Raw genomic sequence first — 23,085 nt, forward strand, 5'->3', positions numbered from 1 at the left:
CAAACTAGGCCTTTGTCACTGGCTTGGTGAGGGCATCAGCTACCATGTCTGCAGTAGGACAGTACTCTATAGATATTATCTCTTCTGCATTTGCAGACCGTACAAAGTGTTACTTTATATCCAAGTGTTTGCTTCTCTGTCTGCATACTGGGTTCTTTGATAAAGCTATCGCCCCCTGGTTGTCCTGTATATCTTGACTGGTACATGTTGGTTATTACTATCTATCCCTTTAGGTAGTTCTACAAGGTACATACTCTCTTGAGTAGTGGCTGCTAAGGTCATGTACTCAGCTTGACAATTTGATTGTTGACACCGTTGGCTGTTTCCTACTCTTCCACGATATAACTGGGCCATTCTCAGTTAAGCTGAAACAGTATCCAGTATCCAGTATCCAGTACCTCAGTAGGTGTTTAGCTGTAGCCCAATGCTGCTTCTTTGGTTCTGCTAGGTATTGTGTTAGTTTGCTAACAACCCAGCTCAGGTCAGGTCTGGTACATGTCATAATGTGTATTAAGCTACCGACTCTTTATCTGCTGGTTCAATAGGACCACATAGGTCTGTGTGCACTAGCTCTAATACAGGTGTAGCTTTAGCCTCTGCTTGTCTATTTCTGGTTTGTGTAAACTTGCCCTGTGTGCATATTTCACAGTTTTGATTAGACTTATCATGTTTCCCTTTTATAGAAATTCCTTTAACCACCTTCTCTTATTTGGAAACATCATCAAAATGACAATGGCCAAGTATTCTATGCCACGTTTGAATGTCATGACAACCATACACTTCATCAACCTTTTCTTCTTCTACAGTGTTAAGGTAATACAGCCCACCATACACGTCCATTTTGAACTTTGTCCCATCCTTGTGGAACAGCCAGTTATCACCGTCCTTGAAGTGGACCTTGGCTCCGTTGGTTGTCGCAGCTTTATCTGAAAAAATGTTTTGTGGAAACGATGGGATGTAGAGTGCTTGCTTGAGCCTCGTTTTCCGAACGTTACACTGTCATTTGTGTGGGTGATGTGCATGACGAATGGCTTGTATGAATAAGATAGCCCCTTTACTACCATGGCTATTTGTAGCCCATCGCTAATATTCTCATACGCTCTTCTCAATGACGTGGATATAGTCTCTGCTGGAATAATATAGTCAGTGATCGTTTCATTGCTGGCCTTCTGCAGTGAGGAAACTTCACAATATAAACGGGGTTTGTCCTTTTCAGCATAGTCTTCGCGAAGAATATGCTGTGCTCTTCTCCCATCACGTTTGGTTTCCCTCATTACCAACGACAAACTCTTGTTGTCTAGACATTGCACTAACTCTACATAAGCCTCTCCGTTCTTAGACTCATCTTCCGTGAGAGCTGCTTCGTCTTCCACGTCTATCTGTGGGTCCTCCAGGATAACTTCTCTGAGGCCTCGCAACTTCATGTGCACGAGGAATCTCGTTTCCCAGAGTTCGTAATTTTTCTTGTCACCGTCGAATAAAAGTCTGAACCATCTTTGGCCTGGATTTAAAACACAGACCGGTTCATTCTGCGCATGCTCACAATAACATCCTTGTGCGCGCAGGCACATGATATGGCTTTGCTACTCATATAATAAAATATCCTTAATAGTTTAAATTTGGAAATTATAGCATAGCGTCCGTTGAGGCATAACTGAAGTCAAGAGGTCAGGACGCATCTCTCTTTGTGTGCTCTACAGCTGCAGCGTGCGAGGCTGCGTCGACAGAGAAAAGCGGTTCTGATTGGCTGTGTCTTGTGATTGATGGTCACGTCCCGCCCCTTTTTCGTTCGGTATGCACAGGAATATTTTTATCGCAGGAATCTCATCGCGTCACGTTTGGTTAGTATGCAGTGTGACAGATTCAGTGACTCTTATTGTTTATCATAAAACGGTCAGTTCTGCTTGATTCTGATTGGCTGAGGCCGTTATAAAACTTCACTTTATTTACTATATTTTATGAAACCTTGCCACACAGATGGAATAAGTTGGTTACAGTACATTTATTTCTGTATCCCACTGCTTCACATGCTTATTGCTTTATTACAGGTCTCACCTTCATTCATAAAGTTGTGATCTGTTGTGCAGTTGTTGGATTTCTGATGATTGTAACGACACTTCTGATCTTCTTCATCATCAGGAAACACAGAAAAACACTTAAAGATTGTAAGTTATATAAACAACATTTACATGTTCATAAATGAAATGTGAATACTGATGAAACTAAACTCATTATTACTGAAACAGATCAGACCGGTGAAGATGAGATCACTTATGCAGAACCAACCTTGTGTGAAAGAACAACACATAAACCGGTGAGATCATTCATGACTGATCATGTGTAGTTATTACAGTCATTCATTCAAATCAACTTCTGAAAATACATCTGAAATCAAACTCATAACACTAGATGTGGTGTATTTATACATGTTTTATCCACTAGGGGGCAGTAAGGGTCATTGTGTGTTTGTCACTGAGGGATTAAGAGAGTTTGTTATGTGTGTTAATGTCAACACAAGTCTCTTATTGTTGAGTTCTGATAAAGATGTGAGAGATTTATCCTCTGGTTCTTATTTAACACTCATCGTGAAGTGAGTTTACAACAATAAAGGATCATGTGATCGGTATCACTGTAAAGATAAACTGGAATTTTATGTTGTTTTTTACAGATTTTTCTATGTATTTTCCAAATATGGTCAAAGAACTTAAAATTACAAGCAACCAGGAGGAAAGTGTTTTTTACAGGAAATACCTGTTATTCTAAAGTTTATTTCTGGCTCTCCAGCTTCATCCCAGCTCCCAGAAAATTTCTGTTATTTTAATAAGATTTCTTTTTTTTCAGTTTATTTTTGAAATAGAAAAACTATAAAATTACAGAACAAGACGACACATTTACAAGAAAAATGGAGAAAACTACTTAACATCTATCCTTGTATCCTATAATTTTACAGAAAAAAAATATTTTATTGATGAACACAAAGTCTCAGTCTGTTCAAAAGGTTGAAGAAGGGATTTATTTTATAAAAGAAGATCTGATGAAATGAAAATGAAATGCTGTTTTTTTCCACTCACTGGTCTCATATATTCGTCTCTTTTCTGTTTTCTTACAGGAGTCTGAGATGACGGAGGTGCTTTACACATATTACAGCATTTCAACTAATTAAATTAAAATCAAATTGACTGAATTCAGTGTTTAAAACAGAGATGTATTTGACTTTTCATTCACTATTAATATCATTTCTATCATTAAACTCACACAAGTACATGTTTGATTGAAATGCAGTTGTGTGTTGTGTTATGATGACCTCTAGTGGTGAGATGATGAAACTGATGTCTGATATCTGGAGACTGTGGGTCACCTAATAAAACCTGTCCAGATTAAAATATCATTATACACAAATCATGTGTACTGTAATGTACAGTGACCTCTTAGATGATGAAATATAATAAAGATCATTTTACTGACACAAACTCTTCATCATGACATTCTATCAGCGTGTGTTAGTGACATCTGGTGTTCATCTGAGGAAACTGCAGGAGTTAATTTCACATCTTTAAAGCTCAACTCTCCTCCTCTCCAGACACAACAGACATTAAATCAATGTTGAGATATTATTATCATGAAAACATGTTCTTCTAGGTATCTTAAGCTCTAGAATGATACACATAGAAGACAAAAGACTGACATCTACTGATGTAGAATAAATGTGACACAGATCATATGTGTGTTAAGTTTAAAGAAGAGTTTGATCTCAAAACTTTTATTTTTGGATTTAAATATGTGCAGGAAAAACGTGTCAAGTTTCAGCTACTGAATTTTATTCTTCATCAATCAAGATTGGCATTTTATAGGACTAGAGAAATTAATTTGAGCAAACTCATTTGTCTTTGCTAAAGATTATGAACGTAAAGTAAACATATTTACAAACAAACAAAAATATATGTGTGTTGTCACTGCAGTTTATGATGCATTTTTCAAATTAAACACCATCTACTTTTATGTTTGTGTGCTCGTTTGTTTTTATCAAGTTTCACACAAAATAACAATTAAATACATTTAAATATCAAATAAGTGATCCTGTCACTAGATCAAGAGAAATATGACATGATGGGGCAGAATCATGACAAGTAATGCTCACCTTAAATCTGAATTTATCAATAAATAAATATAATACAATAAACAGTAAATAAATACATTAATAAATTAAAACATAGAAATAAATAAAGATAGTATCAAAATATATTATATGGGATGTAGCTGGAAAGTGTATATTTACACAACAAAACATCTAGACGATGATAAATAAAACACAACTCTGTGTAATAGAGACCTCTAGTGTTTAATAGAAGAAACTGCAGGTGACTTTACACAGATCTGATGGAGGCCTAACATTTATTTATTGATCTGAGGACAGATTTGGTTGAATTAGTTTGTTCTAAATGAGTGTTTGTGTAAGTGCAGTCAAACTAAAGCTTTTACATGATGTTTATATAAATACATTTAAAGAAACCCTGTTTTGACTTTAGTTTAAGAGACAGAATGTCCTGCTGTGGTAAAGTGATGTTGTGGAAGATCAAATACACATCAGATCTGACCACACATGGATTGTTGAGTTGATTGTGGTTTTCAATGGAAACGAAGCGTCAGGAACGTGTCAGAAGATGATTTGTGTTCGTGTTATTCGTCTGGCAGGTGAAGTCTTGAGGTTTTCACACATTCAGTTGTTGCTCAATCAACACACGCCAATCAAACTCACAGGTTTTGCACAGACTGATATTCTCTAACAATATAATATTTTTTAGATGAACATGGATTGTTTTATTAATATAAAGTGTATTTCAGCTTCTTCTTGTCTATTTGTGATTTCCTGTGTGTGACATCACAGCGTTACACTTTATAGGCCAGGGGTCGGCAAGTAAGTTTGGCGTCAGGCCAAAAAAACTAATCCGTCAGAACATCGTCAAAGTATAATTTAAGAAATGAATTTATGAAAAATACGACTACAATAGCCTACTTTTAAAAGATAGTTATTATATAATTATATATACTAGTTGTATCATTATTTAAAGTAGACTATTTTTTACAATCTTCACGTCCTAAACTGTATTTTTTTGTCTGCTGGGGGAACACTTTTACCTCGTGTGCAGAATGATCTTAATATTTACACTATCTGGATGATGATGAGAGAAGATGGCCTATCAAAGAGTCTAAAGAGGAAAGTTGACAGTGAAAATAGTGCATACAAAGAAGAATGGAAAGACAACTATGCAAATGTTTTGTGAATGCAAAGCCGATGTGTTTTATCTGCAACAAAGTTGTTGCTGTTTGTAAAGAATATAACATAAGACGGCACCACGAGACCTTCAAAATAAGGAAACTGAATCTGTTATTGTTCATGTGTTGGTGCTGAGGCCCTGTGTTATAAGCAAACGTTTCAATGCATCACTGTTAGTTTTTTCACACCTCATATTTCCTGACGGCTATTTCAGAAGTGTGTTTTGAGTTCAACAGACTCCTTTGAATATCTTTCTGAACTTTTCACATTAAAAGCTCTCAATTCAATAAAAAAAACATGCTGTAAAAACATTCTCGTACTTTTATTTTGAAGGCAAATTCACTAAAGACGTTATTGTGACGGATCAATTTCAAAACAAATTCAAAATAATGCTGCTGGTGCGGGTCAGATATTATTGACAGTTTTTGGCCCCTTATTGGCGACCACTGCTATAGGCCATGGGGACCACAGGAAGGGGCGGGTGCACACCCCTTCATCACTACACACAGGTTTATATGCATTGAGGTTGCTGCTCATCGGTTAAAAAGTGAAATAGTCACATTTACGCATTTGGCAGATGATTTTATCAAAGGGAAGTTTGGAAGTTTAAAAAATAATACGTTTTTGGAGTACGCCTCATATTGAGATAAACTCTTTAGATCTCAACTGGGATATCTGGTATAAGAAGTAAATAAATAGATGAAAACCTGCATGATTCTTTGCTGTGTGTATGACTACTGGAAGCATAATGTCATTCATTCTTGTCATAGAGTTCTAATACAACTCAACAGGGACTTTACGTGTTAAACTGAATCTTTCTCTATTTCAGGACTCTCACTCACAGTGTCTAATTGTAGAAAGTAGAGATTTTATCAGTCATCATCATGAGGAAGTGAAGACTTCAGTCAGTGTCACACAACAACAATACAAAAATAATACATTCAACTGACTGATAAACAACAATCAGTGATGAAAATCTATTTATGAGACTAAATCAATGTTTCACTGTTTTAAAATGATGGACATTGACGTCTAAAAGATGAAGATCCACTAACACACAGATGAGTGAGTCAAAGTGAAACTGTTGTGGTCTCATCACACGTGTGGTCTCATCTGTTCAGTGGACAAACAACACGTATATTAATGTGTTTGTGGTCAGTTTGTGTGTGTGTGTTTTCTGGGGAAAAGTTTCCACTGATATCAGTGTGCACTTTACTCCAAACTCATCTACAGACACACAGAGGTCAAACACAACCTCACACATCAGATGAATAGCTTAAAGATAATGCAAACATTTTGTTAAGTTAAGAACAAAACAATGTCAAATGTTTTTAATTTGTATAGTTGTGGATGAGGAGACAGACAAACATCATCTCTCAGAAGTCAACAGATCATAAAAATCACTCAATCTGTTCTCATGTCGCCACAATTCATTTAAAACCTCTAAACACTCATGTTTGTGTGTTTATTCCTCACACGTCACAGTGTAACACTTTCTTGTGTTGTGAGTGTTGAAGTCTCTTCCTCTTTGTCTGTCTGTGCTTTAGATCAAGCGCGTTCATGTGTGTGTGTGTGTTCATGTGTGTGTGTGTGTGTGTGTGCTCATGTGACTGTTTTAAGGTGAAGATAAACACATGTAGTGATATTTCCTGTCACATCACAAGTGATGCTCAGTTTCTCAAACACACTTCAGCAGAATATGATTTGTGTGATAGTTTTACTGTGTTTGTGTGTGTGGCGTCTGAACGGTGAGTCAATTCTTTAAGATTTTTATGATTTTACTGTTTACAGGATTTGTATTAGCCACAATATTAGAATTATTTGACAATAGCCATGTGAATATAATGTGTTAAAATGTATTGTAGCCTCTTAATTTGTGTTTGTGTTGTTCAGGTGTGTTTGGTGATGAAGTGAAGTCAGTGTCAGTGATGGAGGGACATTCTGTTACTCTACACACTGATACTCAACTACAGAGTCAAGATGACATCGAGTGGACGTTTGGTGTTCAGAGTCCAGATGAGATTATTGCTGAATTCAGTAAAGACAAACTAACATCTATTAATGAGACATTAAAGAATCACTTACATATAGATGATCAGACTGGATCTCTCATCATCACAAACATCACAACTCAACACACTGGACTTTATAAACTAGAGATCAGCAGAAAACCTTCTGTCCTCACCAGACACTTCAATCTGACTGTCTATGGTGAGTTGAGATGTTGCTCAGTTTTATTTAAGTTTAAACATCAAAGTCATCATAGTTTAATAATTCTGTGAGTGATACGAACTCTTAGATTATTATTAACTTTGGATGAGCATAAGTATTTGGTTTGCTGTTATTTACTCTGATTCTTTGTGTGTTTCAGCTGGTCTGCCTGTTCCTGTCATCTCCAGAGTCTCTTCTCAATGTTCTTCATCATCTTCATCATCATGTTGTTGTGTGTTGTGTTCAGTGATGAATGTGTCACATGATGTGAGTGTCTCCTGGTACAAAGGAAAGAGTTTATTGTCCAGCATCAGTGTGTCTGATCTCAACATCAGACTCTCTCTACCTCTGGAGGTGGAATATCAGGATACAAACACATACAGATGTGTGGTCAACAATCCCATCACAAACCTCACACAACATCTACACATCACTCAACTCTGTCACATGTGTGCAGGTAAGACACACATTATATTTTTGTTTATTCACTTATTCCTTTTTAACCAGACAACGTGTCCCAACCAAACGCGACGTGTGATAAAAAGGTATCTTTCCATGATAATCAGAGGTTTTGTCCAAACTAGAAGGGATGTGCACATCGATGCTGCAGTTTTGATATATCGATACTCAAAAGCTGCTATTTAGGTATCGATATTTTCAGAAAAGTATCGATTATCTGGATAATTACATTAATAGTTTCAGCATAACAAAATGTTGTTAGCTCTGTGCATGCCGATCAGTGACACTATGTTAAGTACTGGCAACGGAACAAATATGGTTTCAGCTGTGCGGAAAACAAAGTGGAAACACATTCCATGATTTTCACACACCCTTAACTTGGTTGTGAAAGACGCCATCATGGCAGAGGCAAATTTGGAGACGTTCCTCGAGAAATGTGGTGCTGTTGTTTGGTTCTTCCACCAAAGCACAAAGCATCTGACAAGCTAAAGGAAGTGCAAATTCAGTTGCAATTGCCAGAGTACAAACTAATTTAAGCAGGAGACAAGGTGGGATTCGGTGTTCTACATTCTGTAGAGACTGACTGAGCAAAGGCAAGCTGTCATAACAGCACTTTGTCTTCTTTGGAGAAACTGCTTGAATGATGAAGAATGGTCCCATTTCAGCCAAGCCATTGAAGCCCTCAGGCCCTTTGAACAGGCTACTAAGGAAGTTTCAGCAGAGCATTATGTAAACGTTGAAAAGTCATACCTCTGGTCTCTCTTCTCCAAAATGCAGCATTGTCTGCCGGGCAGAAGGGTTAAACTTTGGCTGTAAAGTTTGCAACACAATGCAAACAGCGCTTTGAAAACATTGAGCACAACTTTACTCTTGCAGCCAGAGCCAGTACGTTTTTGGACTTTAGGTTAAAAAAAATTGTGTTTTGTGATTTTGGAAATGTGGAGAACATCACATCACGGCTTATCAGTGAGATGCAAGCGCTGGGCAGACAGGCGACTGCAAATGAACCCTCTGCATCATCCACCCCTATAGTGCCACATGAGTCAACTGCTGCAAACACTGAAAGCAGTGGTGTAGTCTACGTGATACGCAGGTATATGCCGTATACCCACTAGAAAAGATCAAGAATTTCCGTATACCTACTTAAAAAAGCACAAGGTTACGTAACAACATCGTTTGTGTCAGAAAAGTACGACCCACTGACTTTTGGTACAACCAGGAGATATGAAACCAAAGGAGATCATTAAAGGCAGCATTTACACTAACAGTGTTATCGTAAGCCTGCCCTCGTAGCTACTGGCGCTTCGTGCAGCTGCAGCATGTGTTACAGACAATGAGCCCGACGAGGCTCATGCGATGCTTTACGCGGGGTCCCCACTCCTCGCGTTAGTGTTCCGGGGTCGCAATGTGCACACTGTTCGCCCGTGTATTATACTTTCTGCCTTTAACTCACCCCACTTTTAAAACCACTGCAAAGTCTTTAATAAAACAAGCATATTTGTTATCATTAACATAACTGCAAGTCATATTGTGACTGTTGGCATATTAAATTGTATCTAACTAGCCAACTTCACAAACGTTAGTTTGTGTGTTGAATCAATACATGAGGGAGAAAGGGAGAGATAACTTATACTACAATGTTTATAATTGTTCTAGATGATAAGAGATGAGAACTCCTTACAAGCCTTGTGAAAGTCAAGCTAGAGACACTGCCAGCAATCTATAGGTGCAACAGGTGCTTGATAAAACTGCACAAATGTTCATTGTTAATTATTATAGTTCACTATCAATGTCAATAATAGATGCAACTCTCACACTTCAAGTGTGCTAAAAATCTAGTTATTAGGGACGAGTATCAGAGTTTGATTTTAACCATTTTTTCAATATGATTTACTGTAAGTCTCTGACTTGGCCTTAGTTAAACTAAATCAAAATCTAAAGTTTATACTTTCACAAGATATTCTTTACATTATGTAGTTGCCCTGCTTAAAAAAACAATAGAACCCTGCCCAAAACACAAGAGATGCAGATGGGAATCAATAGAAAAGGCATAAAATAAAAAATTATAAAGAAATGTGTTTCATAATGGTATTTAAATGGAAACCACTAGAATGTATGTAATACTATTTTTAGCAGGATGGGTTTATGTAGAAATACTTAATAGCTTTTCCCGTGGATCACTAATGTGCATTGAAAATTGCCAGTTGATAAAACCTGTGCTTTAGTGACTGTATACATAAATAAAACTCTTAACCGACTGATTTAAAACCAGCAAGTCCCCACAGCTGTCATTGGCTATTGAAATCTTGCTTGCAATAAATCTTTCTTGATGACATATAGAGGCATTCTCTATCCTTGCATTCGTGAGTGTGGTGGTGCTCATGGTTTGTCGACCTGGGACGGATGAGTAGGCTGGGGGGGAATCATAGTATACTCACTACAAAAAACTAGACTACACCACTGACTGAAAGGATAGTTGCAGACTGTTCAACATCCAAGGGAGGAGTATAGTAGGAGTTTGACACACGTCTGTTGGCTTTTCAGGGGAACCGCACAGCCATCAACATACAGATGCACATGTTGAAATGCGCAGATTTATGGAACAAAAGAGATTCCAAGAAGTCAGAATCCTTTGCTATGGTGGAAAAAAACATGTTTCTTTACACTGCTCAACATTCTGGTGAATTGAATTTTCTTAAACTCAAATCTACAATTTAAAGATTAAGAATTCTTAATCAGCAATTTAAGGGAAACATAAGTGAAAGTATTCACAGTTTATGTTGTTTGTAATTTTATAAATTGTATTAAGATTTTTGTTAGTAAATCAATATTTTTTTTCTTCAAAATACAGTATGTTATAGTACAAACAAAATGTTAAAGCCTAAGAAAAATTAAAAATAACACGGCAGTGAAAATATGCATTTTTTTGTTGGTGGTATTCTAGTCAAAAAAAGGTGGTATCGCCCATCCCTACTAACTAGCCACAACAGCGCTGCGCGACGAGCAACAGTCGTTTCTATTTGAGAAACTGTTTCTATTAATGCGACGTCGCGTCTGAAAGCTCCACCCACACAATGTTCTCATTTGATGTAAGTTCTGCACCTCATGAATATTAATTGTCAAACATGGTTGAAGACAGGCTATATACATTTGATTACATAGGTCATACTTGCCAACCTTGAAACCTTAGAATTAGGGAGATATTCCACGTGGGGGTGGTGGGGGGGGGGTGGGGAATGGCTGGTGGGATGCGCAGCATGGAGCATTGTCATAGGTTAATGGAGGAAAACTGTCGTATACAGTGTTGGGTGTAACTAGTTACTAAGTAATTAGTTACTGTAATTTAATTACTTTTCCCTTGAAAAAGTAAAGTAAGGGATTACTCTCATGTTTTCTGTAATTTAAATACAGTTACTTTTGATGTAATTAAACTAAATACTTTTTGAAATACATGCGTGTGAAATACTGTAATTGACATCAAAATTCAAAGTCTTACTTTAAAATCTGTGCTTTAATGTATAATTCTCACATTTGTAATACTTTGGTCAGTTAATCATATTATTCTTTAATGAATTTAATAAGCCGTTTCATGTCTATCCTTGAATCACTTAACTGATCAAGGTCGATGTAGGATATAGAAAGTAATTAGTAATGAGTAACTAAATACTTTTTGGACAGAGTAATTTGGACAGTAATCTAATTACAGTATTGAATATGTAATGAGTAACTAGTAATTAATTACTTTTTCAGAGTAACTTACCCAACACTGGTCGTATACTAAAACAAATAAAACCTCAAAAACTAAACAATTTGATTTATCTCAAACAATTTATCAAACAATTAAGTAATGTTTCTTTAATTTGGTAATTTGCGCGCGCGCACACTCTCACTCATTTGACTCTCCCTCTCACGCGCATTTGCTCCTCGTGCACACTCGTTCTTTCTCGTGCACACTCGCCACCTCTCGCTCGTATTCGCCCCCTCTCGCGCGCATTCACTCCCTCTCGCGCGCGTTGTCTCCCTCTCTTTGCATTCGCTTTACTTTTGTCAATTTACGTGCCTCATATGAAACGGCGCCCAGAGACGGATGGTGTAGCAATATTGTTGTCCGGGTGGAAATAGGGAGAAATTCGGGAGAAAGGTCGGCCCGGGAGATTTTCGGGAGGGGCTTTGAAATTCGGGAGTCTCCCGGAAAAATCGGGAGGGTTGGCATGTATGACATAGGTTTAGATTCGGAAATTATAGCATAGCGTCCGGTGAGGCATAACTGAAGTCAAGAGGTCAGGACGCATCTCTCTTTGTGTGCTCTACAGCTGCAGCGTGCGAGGCTGCGTCGACAGAGAAAAGCGGTTCTGATTGGCTGTGTCTTGTGATTGATGGTCACGTCCCGCCCCTTTTTCGTTCGGTATGCACAGGAATATTTTTATCGCAGGAATCTCATCGCGTCACGTTTGGTTAGTATGCAGTGTGACAGATTCAGTGACTCTTATCGTTTATTATAAAACGGTCAGTTCTGCTTGATTCTGATTGGCTGAGGCCGTTATAAAACTTCACTTTATTTACTATATTTTATGAAACCTTGCCACACAGATGGAATAAGTTGGTTACAGTACATTTATTTCTGTATCCCACTGCTTCAGACGCTTATTGCTTTATTACAGGTCTCACCTTCATTCATAAAGTTATGATCTGTTGTGCTGTTGTTGTATTTCTGATGATTGTAACGACACTTCTGATCTTCTTCATCAGCAGGAAACACAGAAAAACAAATAAAGATTGTAAGTTATATAAACAACATTTAAATGTTCATAAATGAAATGTGAATACTGATGAAACTAAACTCATTATTACTGAAACAGATCAGACCGGTGAAGATGAGATCACTTATGCACAACCAACCTTGTGTGAAAGAACAACACATAAACCGGTGAGATCATTCATGACTGATCATGTGTAGTTATTACAGTCATTCATTCAAATCAACTTCTGAAAATACATCTGAAATCAAACTCATAACACTAGATGTGGTGTATTTATACATGTTTTATCCACTAGGGGGCAGTAAGGGTCATTGTGTGTTTGTCACTGAGGGATTAAGAGAGTTTGTTATGTGTGTTAATGTCAACACAAGTCTCTTATTGTTGAGTTCTGATAAAGATGTCAGAGACTTATCCTCTGGTTCTTATTTAACACTCATCGTGAAGTGAGTTTACAACAATAAAGGATCATGTGATCGGTATCACTGTAAAGATAAACTGGAATTTTTTGTTGTTTTTTACAGATTTTTCTATGTATTTTCCAAATATGGTCAAAAAACTTAAAATTACAAGCAACCAGGAGGAAAGTGTTTTTTACAGGAAATACCTGTTATTCTAAAGTTTATTTCTGGCTCTCCAGCTTCATCCCAGCTGCCAGAAAATTTCTGTTATTTTAATAAGATTTCTTTTTTTTTCAGTTTATTTTTGAAATAGAAAAACTATAAAATTACAGAACAAGACGACACATTTACAAGAAAAATGGAGAAAACTACTTAACATCTATCCTTGTATCCTATAATTTTACAGAAAAAAAATATTTTATTGATGAACACAAAGTCTCAGTCTGTTCAAAAGGTTGAAGAAGGGATTTATTTTATAAAAGAAGATCTGATGAAATGAAAATGAAATGCTGTTTTCTTCCACTCACTGGTCTCATATATTCGTCTCTTTTCTGTTTTCTTACAGGAGTCTGAGATGACGGAGGTGCTTTACACATATTACAGCATTTCAACTAATTAAATTAAAATCAAATTGACTGAATTCAGTGTTTAAAACAGAGATGTATTTGACTTTTCATTCACTATTAATATCATTTCTATCATTAAACCCACACAAGTACATGTTTGATTGAAATGCAGTTGTGTGTTGTGTTATGATGACCTCTAGTGGTGAGATGATGAAACTGATGTCTGATATCTGGAGACTGTGGGTCACCTAATAAAACCTGTCCAGATTAAAATATCATTATACACAAATCATGTGTACTGTAATGTACAGTGACCTCTTAGATGATGAAATATAATAAAGATCATTTTACTGACACAAACCCTTCATCATGACATTCTATCACCGTGTGTTAGTGACATCTGGTGTTCATCTGAGGAAACTGCAGGAGTTGATTTCACATCTTTAAAGCTCAACTCTCCTCCTCTCCAGACACAACAGACATTAAATCAATCTTGAGATATTATTATCATGAAAACATGTTCTTCTAGGTATCTTAAGCTCTAGAATGATACACATAGAAGACAAAAGACTGACATCTACTGATGTAGAATAAATGACACAGATCAAATGTGTGTTAAGTTTAAAGAAGAGTTTGATCTCAAAACTTTTATTTTTTGATTTAAATATGTGCAGGAAAAACGTGTCAAGTTTCAGCTACTGAATTTTATTCTTCATCAATCAAGATTGTCATTTTATAGGACTAGAGAAATAAATTTGAGCAAACTCATTTGTCTTTGCTAAAGATTATGAACGTAAAGTAAACATATTTACAAACAAACAAAAATATATGTGTGTTGTCACTGCAGTTTATGATGCATTTTTCAAATTAAACACCATCCACTTTTATGTTTGTGTGCTCGTTTGTTTTTATCAAGTTTCACACAAAATAACAATTAAATACATTTAAATATCAAATAAGTGATCCTGTCACTAGATCAAGAGAAATATGACATGATGGGGCAGAATCATGACAAGTAATGCTCACCTTAAATCTGAATTTATCAATAAATAAATATAATACAATAAACAGTAAATAAATACATTAATAAATTAAAACATAGAAATAAATAAAGATAGTATCAAAATATATTATATGGGATGTAGCTGGAAAGTGTATATTTACACAACAAAACATCTAGACGATGATAAATAAAACACAACTCTGTGTAATAGAGACCTCTAGTGTTTAAAAGAAGAAACTGCAGGTGACTTTACACAGATCAGATGGAGGCCTCACATTTATTTATTGATCTGAGGACAGATTTGGTTGAATTAGTTTGTTCTAAATGAGTGTTTGTGTAAGTGCAGTCAAACTAAAGCTTTTACATGATGTTTATATAAATACATTTAAAGAAACCCTGTATTGACTTTAGTTTAAGAGACAGAATGTCCTGCTGTGGTAAAGTGATGTTGTGGAAGATCAAATACACATCAGATCTGACCACAGATGGATTGCTGAGTTGATTGTGGTTTTCAATGGAAACGAAGCGTCAGGAACGTGTCAGAAGATGATTTGTGTTCGTGTTATTCGTCTGGCAGGTGAAGTCTTGAGGTTTTCACACATTCAGTTGTTGCTCAATCAACACACGCCACTCAAACTCACAGGTTTTGCACAGACTGATATTCTCTAACAATATATTATTTTTTAGATGAACATGTATTGTTTTAATAATATAAAGTGTATTTCAGCTTCTTCTCGTCTATTTGTGATTTCCTGTGTGTGACATCACAGCGTTACACTTTATAGGCCAGGGGTCGACAAGTAAGTTTGGCGTCAGGCCAAAAAAACTAATCCGCCAGAACATCGTCAAAGTATAATTTAAGAAATGAATTTATGAAAAATGCAACTACAATAGCCTACTTTTAAAAGATAGTTATTTTATAATTATATATACTAGTTGTATCATTATTTAAAGTAGACTATTTTTTACAATCTTCACGTACTAAACTGTATTTTTTTTGTCTGCTGGGGAACACTTTAACCTCGTGTGCAGAATGATCTTAATATTTACACTATCTGGATGATGATGAGAGAAGATGGCCTATCAAAGAGTCTAAAGAGGAAAGTTGACAGTGAAAATAGTGCACACAAAGAAGAATGGAAAGACAACTATCCAAATGTTTTGTGAATGCAAAGCCGATGTGTTTTATCTGCAACAAAGTTGTTGCTGTTTGTAAAGAATATAACATAAGACGGCACCACGAGACCTTCAAAATAAGGAAACTGAATCTGTTATTGTTCATGTGTTGGTGCTGAGGCCCTGTGTTATAAGCAAACGTTTCAATGCATCACTGTTAGTTTTTTCACACCTCATATTTCCTGACGGCTATTTCAGAAGTGTGTTTTGAGTTCAACAGACTCCTTTGAATATCTTTATGAACTTTTCACATTAAAAGCTCTCAATTAATTAAAAACATGCTGTAAAAACATTCTCATATTTTTATTTTGACGGCAAATTCACTAAAGACGTTTTTGTGACGGATCAATTTCAAAACAAATTCAAAATAATGCTGCTGGTGCGGTCAGATATTATTGACAGTTTTTGGCCCCTTATTGGCGACCACTGCTATAGGCCATGGGGACCACAGGAAGGGGCGGGTTTTGATCATGATGCACACCCCTTCATCACTACACACAGGTTTATATGCATTGAGGTTGCTGCTCATCGGTTAAAAAGTTAAATAGTCACATTTACGCATTTGGCAGATGATTTTATCAAAGGGAAGTTTGGAAGTTTAAAAAATAATAAGTTTTTGGAGTACACCTCATATTGAGATAAACTCTTTAGATCTCAACTGGGACATCTGGTTTAAAAAGTAAATAAATAGATGAAAACCTGTATGATTCTTTGCCGTGTGTTTGACTACTGGAAGCATAATGTCATTCATTCTTGTCATAGAGTTCTAATACAACTCAACAGGGACTTGACGTGTTAAACTGAATCTTTCTCTATTTCAGGACTCTCACTCACAGTGTCTAATTGTAGAAAGTAGAGATTTTATCAGTCATCATCATGAGGAAGTGAAGACTTCAGTCAGTGTCACACAACAACAATACAAAAATAATACATTCAACTGACTGATAAACAACAATCAGTGATGAAAATCTATTTATGAGACTAAATCAATGTTTCACTGTTTTAAAATGGTGGACATTGACGTCTAAAAGAAGAAGATCCACTAACACAGAGATGAGAGAGTCAAAGTGAAACTGTTGTGGTCTCATCACACGTGTGGTCTCATCTGTTCAGTGGACAAACAACACGTATATTAATGTGTTTGTGGTCAGATTGTGTGTGTGTGTTTTCTGGGGAAAAGTTTCCACTGATATCAGTGTGCACTTTACTCCAAACTCATCTACAGACACACAGAGGTCAAACACAACCTCACACATCAGATGAATAGCTTAAAGATAATGCAAACATTTTGTTAAGTTAAGAACAAAACAATGTCAAATGTTTTTAATTTGTATAGTTGTGGATGAGGAGACAGACAAACATCATCTCTCAGAAGTCAACAGATCATAAAAATCACTCAATCTGTTCTCATGTCGCCACAATTCAGTTAAAACCTCTAAACACTCATGTTTGTGTGTTTATTCCTCACACGTCACAGTGTAACACTTTCTTGTGTTGTGAGTGTTGAAGTCTCTTCCTCTTTGTCTGTCTGTGCTTTAGATCAAGCGCGTTCATGTGTGTGTGTGTGTTCATGTGTGTGTGTGTGTGTTCATGTGTGTGTGTGTGTGTGTGTGTGTGTTCATGTGACTGTTTTAAGGTGAAGATAAACACATGTACTGATATTTCCTGTCACATCACAAGTGATGCTCAGTTTCTCAAACACACTTCAGCAGAATATGATTTGTGTGATAGTTTTACTGTGTTTGTGTCTGTGGCGTCTGAACGGTGAGTCAATTCTTTAAGATTTTTATGATTTTACTGTTTACAGGATTTGTATTAGCCACAATATTAGAATTATTTGACAATAGCCATGTGAATATAATGTGTTAAAATGTATTGTAGCCTCTTAATTTGTGTTTGTGTTGTTCAGGTGTGTTTGTTGATGAAATGAAGTCAGTGTCAGTGATGGAGGGACATTCTGTTACTCTACACACTGATACTCAACTACAGAGTCAAGATGACATCGAGTGGACGTTTGGTGTTGAGAGTCCAGATGAGATTATTGCTGAATTCTTCAGTAAAGACAAACTAACATCTATTAATGAGACATTAAAGAATCACTTACATATAGATGATCAGACTGGATCTCTCATCATCACAAACATCACAACTCAACACACTGGACTTTATAAACTAGAGATCAGCAGAAAACCTTCTGTCCTCACCAGACACTTCAATCTGACTGTCTATGGTGAGTTGAGATGTTGCTCAGTTTTATTTAAGTTTAAACATCAAAGTCATCATAGTTTAATAATTCTGTGAGTGATACGAACTCTTAGATTATTATTAACTTTGGATGAGCATAAGTATTTGGTTTGCTGTTATTTACTCTGATTCTTTGTGTGTTTCAGCTGGTCTGCCTGTTCCTGTCATCTCCAGAGTCTCTTCTCAATGTTCTTCATCATCTTCATCATCATGTTGTTGTGTGTTGTGTTCAGTGATGAATGTGTCACATGATGTGAGTGTCTCCTGGTACAAAGGAAAGAGTTTATTGTCCAGCATCAGTGTGTCTGATCTCAACATCAGACTCTCTCTACCTCTGGAGGTGGAATATCAGGATACAAACACATACAGATGTGTGGTCAACAATCCCATCACAAACCTCACACAACATCTACACATCACTCAACTCTGTCACATGTGTGCAGGTAAGACACACATTATATTTTTGTTTATTCACTTATTCCTTTTTAACCAGACAACGTGTCCCAACCAAACGCGACGTGTGATAAAAAGGTATCTTTCCATGATAATCAGAGGTTTTGTCCAAACTAGAAGGGATGTGCACATCGATGCTGCAGTTTTGATATATCGATACTCAAAAGCTGCTATTTAGGTATCGATATTTTCAGAAAAGTATCGATTATCTGGATAATTACATTAATAGTTTCAGCATAACAAAATGTTGTTAGCTCTGTGCATGCCGATCAGTGACACTATGTTAAGTACTGGCAACGGAACAAATATGGTTTCAGCTGTGCGGAAAACAAAGTGGAAACACATTCCATGATTTTCACACACCCTTAACTTGGTTGTGAAAGACGCCATCATGGCAGAGGCAAATTTGGAGACGTTCCTCGAGAAATGTGGTGCTGTTGTTTGGTTCTTCCACCAAAGCACCAAAGCATCTGACAAGCTAAAGGAAGTGCAAATTCAGTTGCAATTGCCAGAGTACAAACTAATTTAAGCAGGAGACAAGGTGGGATTCGGTGTTCTACATTCTGTAGAGACTGACTGAGCAAAGGCAAGCTGTCATAACAGCACTTTGTCTTCTTTGGAGAAACTGCTTGAATGATGAAGAATGGTCCCATTTCAGCCAAGCCATTGAAGCCCTCAGGCCCTTTGAACAGGCTACTAAGGAAGTTTCAGCAGAGCATTATGTAAACGTTGAAAAGTCATACCTCTGGTCTCTCTTCTCCAAAATGCAGCATTGTCTGCCGGGCAGAAGGGTTAAACTTTGGCTGTAAAGTTTGCAACACAATGCAAACAGCGCTTTGAAAACATTGAGCACAACTTTACTCTTGCAGCCAGAGCCAGTACGTTTTTGGACTTTAGGTTAAAAAAAATTGTGTTTTGTGATTTTGGAAATGTGGAGAACATCACATCACGGCTTATCAGTGAGATGCAAGCGCTGGGCAGACAGGCGACTGCAAATGAACCCTCTGCATCATCCACCCCTATAGTGCCACATGAGTCAACTGCTGCAAACACTGAAAGCAGTGGTGTAGTCTACGTGATACGCAGGTATATGCCGTATACCCACTAGAAAAGATCAAGAATTTCCGTATACCTACTTAAAAAAGCACAAGGTTACGTAACAACATCGTTTGTGTCAGAAAAGTACGACCCACTGACTTTTGGTACAACCAGGAGATATGAAACCAAAGGAGATCATTAAAGGCAGCATTTACACTATCAGTGTTATCGTAAGCCTGCCCTCGTAGCTACTGGCGCTTCGTGCAGCTGCAGCATGTGTTACAGACAATGAGCCCGACGAGGCTCATGCGATGCTTTACGCGGGGTCCCCACTCCTCGCGTTAGTGTTCCGGGGTCGCAATGTGCACACTGTTCGCCCGTGTATTATACTTTCTGCCTTTAACTCATCCCACTTTTAAAACCACTGCAAAGTCTTTAATAAAACAAGCATATTTGTTATCATTAACATAACTGCAAGTCATATTGTGACTGCTGGCATATTAAATTGTATCTAACTAGCCAACTTCACAAACGTTAGTTTGTGTGTTGAATCGATACATGAGGGAGAAAGGGAGAGATAACTTATACTACAATGTTTATAATTGTTTTAGATGATAAGAGATGAGAACTCCTTACAAGCCTTGTGAAAGTCAAGCTAGAGACACTGCCAGCAATCTATAGGTGCAACAGGTGCTTGATAAAACTGCACAAATGTTCATTGTTAATTATTATAGTTCACTATCAATGTCAATAATAGATGCAACTCTCACACTTCAAGTGTGCTAAAAATCTAGTTATTAGGGACGAGTATCAGAGTTTGATTTTAACCAATTTTTCAATATGATTTACTGTAAGTCTCTGACTTGGCCTTAGTTAAACTAAATCATAATCTAAAGTTTATACTTTCACAAGATATTCTTTACATTATGTAGTTGCCCTGCTTAAAAAAACAATAGAACCCTGCCCAAAACACAAGAGATGCAGATGGGAATCAATAGAAAAGGCATAAAATAAAAAATGATAAAGAAATGTTTCATAATGGTATTTAAATGGAAACCACTAGAATGTATGTAATACTATTTTTAGCAGGATGGGTTTATGTAGAAATACTTAATAGCTTTATCCCGTGGATCACTAATGTGCATTGAAAATTGCCAGTTGATAAAACCTGTGCTTTAGTGACTGTATACATAAATAAAACTCTTAACCGACTGATTTTAAACCAGCAAGTCCCCACAGCTGTCATTGGCTATTGAAATCTTGCTTGCAATAAATCTTTCTTGATGACATATAGAGGCATTCTCTATCCTTGCATTCGTGAGTGTGGTGGTGCTCATGGGTTGTCGACCTGGGACGGATGAGTAGGCTGGGGGGGAATCATAGTATACTCACTACAAAAAACTAGACTACACCACTGACTGAAAGGATAGTTGCAGACTGTTCAACATCCAAGGGAGGAGTATAGTAGGAGTTTGATACACGTCTGTTGGCTTTTCAGGGGAACCGCACAGCCATCAACATACAGATGCACATGTTGAAATGCGCAGATTTATGGAACAAAAGAGATTCCAAGAAGTCAGAATCCTTTGCTATGGTGGAAAAAAACATGTTTCTTTACACTGCTCAACATTCTGGTGAATTGAATTTTCTTAAACTCAAATCTACAATTTAAAGATTCAGAATTCTTAATCAGCAATTTAAGGGAAACATAAGTGAAAGTATTCACAGTTTATGTTGTTTGTAATTTTATAAATTGTATTAAGATTTTTGTTAGTAAATCAATATTTTTTTTCTTCAAAATACAGTATGTTATAGTACAAACAAAATGTTAAAGCCTAAGAAAAATTTAAAATAACACGGCAGTGAAAATATGCATTTTTTTGTTTGTGGTATTCTAGTCAAAAAAAGGTGGTATCGCCCATCCCTACTAACTAGCCACAACAGCGCTGCGCGACGAGCAACAGTCGTTTCTATTTGAGAAACTGTTTCTATTAATGCGACGTCGCGTCTGAAAGCTCCACCCACACAATGTTCTCATTTGATGTAAGTTCTGCACCTCATGAATATTAATTGTCAAACATGGTTGAAGACAGGCTATATACATTTGATTACATAGGTCATACTTGCCAACCTTGAAACCTTAGAATTAGGGAGATATTCCACGTGGGGGTGGTGGGGGGGGGGTGGGGAATGGCTGGTGGGATGCGCAGCATGGAGCATTGTCATAGGTTAATGGAGGAAAACTGTCGTATACAGTGTTGGGTGTAACTAGTTACTAAGTAATTAGTTACTGTAATTTAATTACTTTTCCCTTGAAAAAGTAAAGTAAGGGATTACTCTCATGTTTTCTGTAATTTAAATACAGTTACTTTTGATGTAGGGGAGAGCGAGGCATGTTGTCACACTTTTCACACTGTGTAACATTTACTGAGCACCATACATCACAGCGGTATAAATGTTATACCAAATGAAAGAATGACTTCTTGGGCACATAATTTGAATTCATTACATTTTCATATCTTATCTCATTACGGAGTTGTAGACTGTTGAATAGAGGATGTGCACTTGTGACAATTTGCCCCATCGGCAGGTAAGTTGTCACACTAGATTATCTAAAAATAAGAACACAACTACTTAATTGTGAATATTGATTTTCATTTTTATATTCAAACCAGAACTGAAAATATAAACAATCGTGCCTAGAGAATATGAAAAAACAATTATTTCAAGCCAAACTGTACACATTTCAATCAAAACGCATTACTTTGAACTTTAAACTCAAACGTTCGGTGGCTTGCACATAGATCCATTCTGATATGGCCGGATGTCCTCTGGAGTTGGTAGCCTGTTGTCAACAATAGCATTGCTGGGTAAGGGTGAGCTGGTGGAAGCAGAAGCATAACTGGGCATGGGCAAACTTGGTTTCCAGAAATACATCTCTGTTGTAAGGTTGAACCCCGGCCACCCTAAAGCTAACCTGAATCTTCAGGGGGTTGCAACCAGAGGATAGGCATTTGCCACAAACCCAGGAATGTCATAAATTGACATTGTCCTCCCTGGGATGTTCCTCATCCAGGAATTACACGCACTGTTGACGTGCCTCTTTAGTGGCCTCTCTTATGGTTCGAGCCGACATGAGCAGTGTGTTGGGAATGACAGCATGATTATGCCATTTTCTTTTGCATAATTGAGTCCATCAATGGACAGATGAGACTCGTGGTTTTCCAAAAGGAGTATACAGGGCTTCTAGTTTGAGCACTTTGTATGTTCACTGAAATGTTTCAGGAAGTCAACAAAGTGCGTGTCTTTCATCCATCCAGAGGAATTTGCCCCTCCTTTGCTGCAAGGTGGCCCATTGATCAGGAGATGTTTATAATGTCTATATATATTTGTACTGGGGCAAATTGTCAGATGTGACGACTTGCCCCAAAAGTCATTGAGACAACTTGCCCCAAACTGACATGTGTGGTAATGTTGGCTAAATCTTAAGGTTAGCTCAACA

The 23,085-nt window shown here is 37.0% G+C and overlaps 2 protein-coding genes across 2 annotated transcripts; both read left to right on the forward strand.

The window, feature by feature from the left end:
* Positions 1-7,428: 7,428 nt before the first annotated feature.
* Positions 7,429-13,942, forward strand: LOC130430349 (natural killer cell receptor 2B4-like). Its single transcript, XM_056759421.1, has 5 exons — positions 7,429-7,486; positions 7,647-7,943; positions 12,607-12,723; positions 12,805-12,872; positions 13,669-13,942. Exons 2-5 carry the CDS (start codon positions 7,736-7,738, stop codon positions 13,720-13,722), a joined length of 447 nt encoding a protein of 148 aa, XP_056615399.1. The 5' UTR covers positions 7,429-7,486; positions 7,647-7,735; the 3' UTR covers positions 13,723-13,942.
* Positions 13,943-17,539: 3,597 nt separating this feature from the next.
* LOC130429818 (natural killer cell receptor 2B4-like) lies at positions 17,540-18,694 on the forward strand. Its single transcript, XM_056758635.1, has 4 exons — positions 17,540-17,612; positions 17,758-18,078; positions 18,239-18,535; positions 18,645-18,694. Exons 1-4 carry the CDS (start codon positions 17,564-17,566, stop codon positions 18,692-18,694), a joined length of 717 nt encoding a protein of 238 aa, XP_056614613.1. The 5' UTR covers positions 17,540-17,563.
* Positions 18,695-23,085: the final 4,391 nt, after the last annotated feature.

The sequence above is a fragment of the Triplophysa dalaica genome, chromosome 10 (assembly GCF_015846415.1).
Source record: "Triplophysa dalaica isolate WHDGS20190420 chromosome 10, ASM1584641v1, whole genome shotgun sequence".
NCBI classification, from domain to species: Eukaryota; Metazoa; Chordata; class Actinopteri; order Cypriniformes; family Nemacheilidae; genus Triplophysa; species Triplophysa dalaica.

Excerpts from the sequence above, each read along its gene's own strand:
- LOC130430349 (XM_056759421.1), top strand. The coding sequence starts at position 7,736 with ATGAATGTGTCACATGATGTGAGTGTCTCCTGGTACAAAGGAAAGAGT. Across the intron at positions 7,944-12,606 it reads ACTCTGTCACATGTGTGCAG|GTCTCACCTTCATTCATAAA; the intron begins GTAAGACACACA and ends GCTTTATTACAG. Across the intron at positions 12,873-13,668 it reads AAAGAACAACACATAAACCG|GAGTCTGAGATGACGGAGGT; the intron begins GTGAGATCATTC and ends GTTTTCTTACAG.
- LOC130429818 (XM_056758635.1), top strand. The coding sequence starts at position 17,564 with ATGATTTGTGTGATAGTTTTACTGTGTTTGTGTCTGTGGCGTCTGAAC. Across the intron at positions 18,079-18,238 it reads CTTCAATCTGACTGTCTATG|CTGGTCTGCCTGTTCCTGTC; the intron begins GTGAGTTGAGAT and ends TGTGTGTTTCAG. Across the intron at positions 18,536-18,644 it reads ACTCTGTCACATGTGTGCAG|AGGTTTTGTCCAAACTAGAA; the intron begins GTAAGACACACA and ends CATGATAATCAG.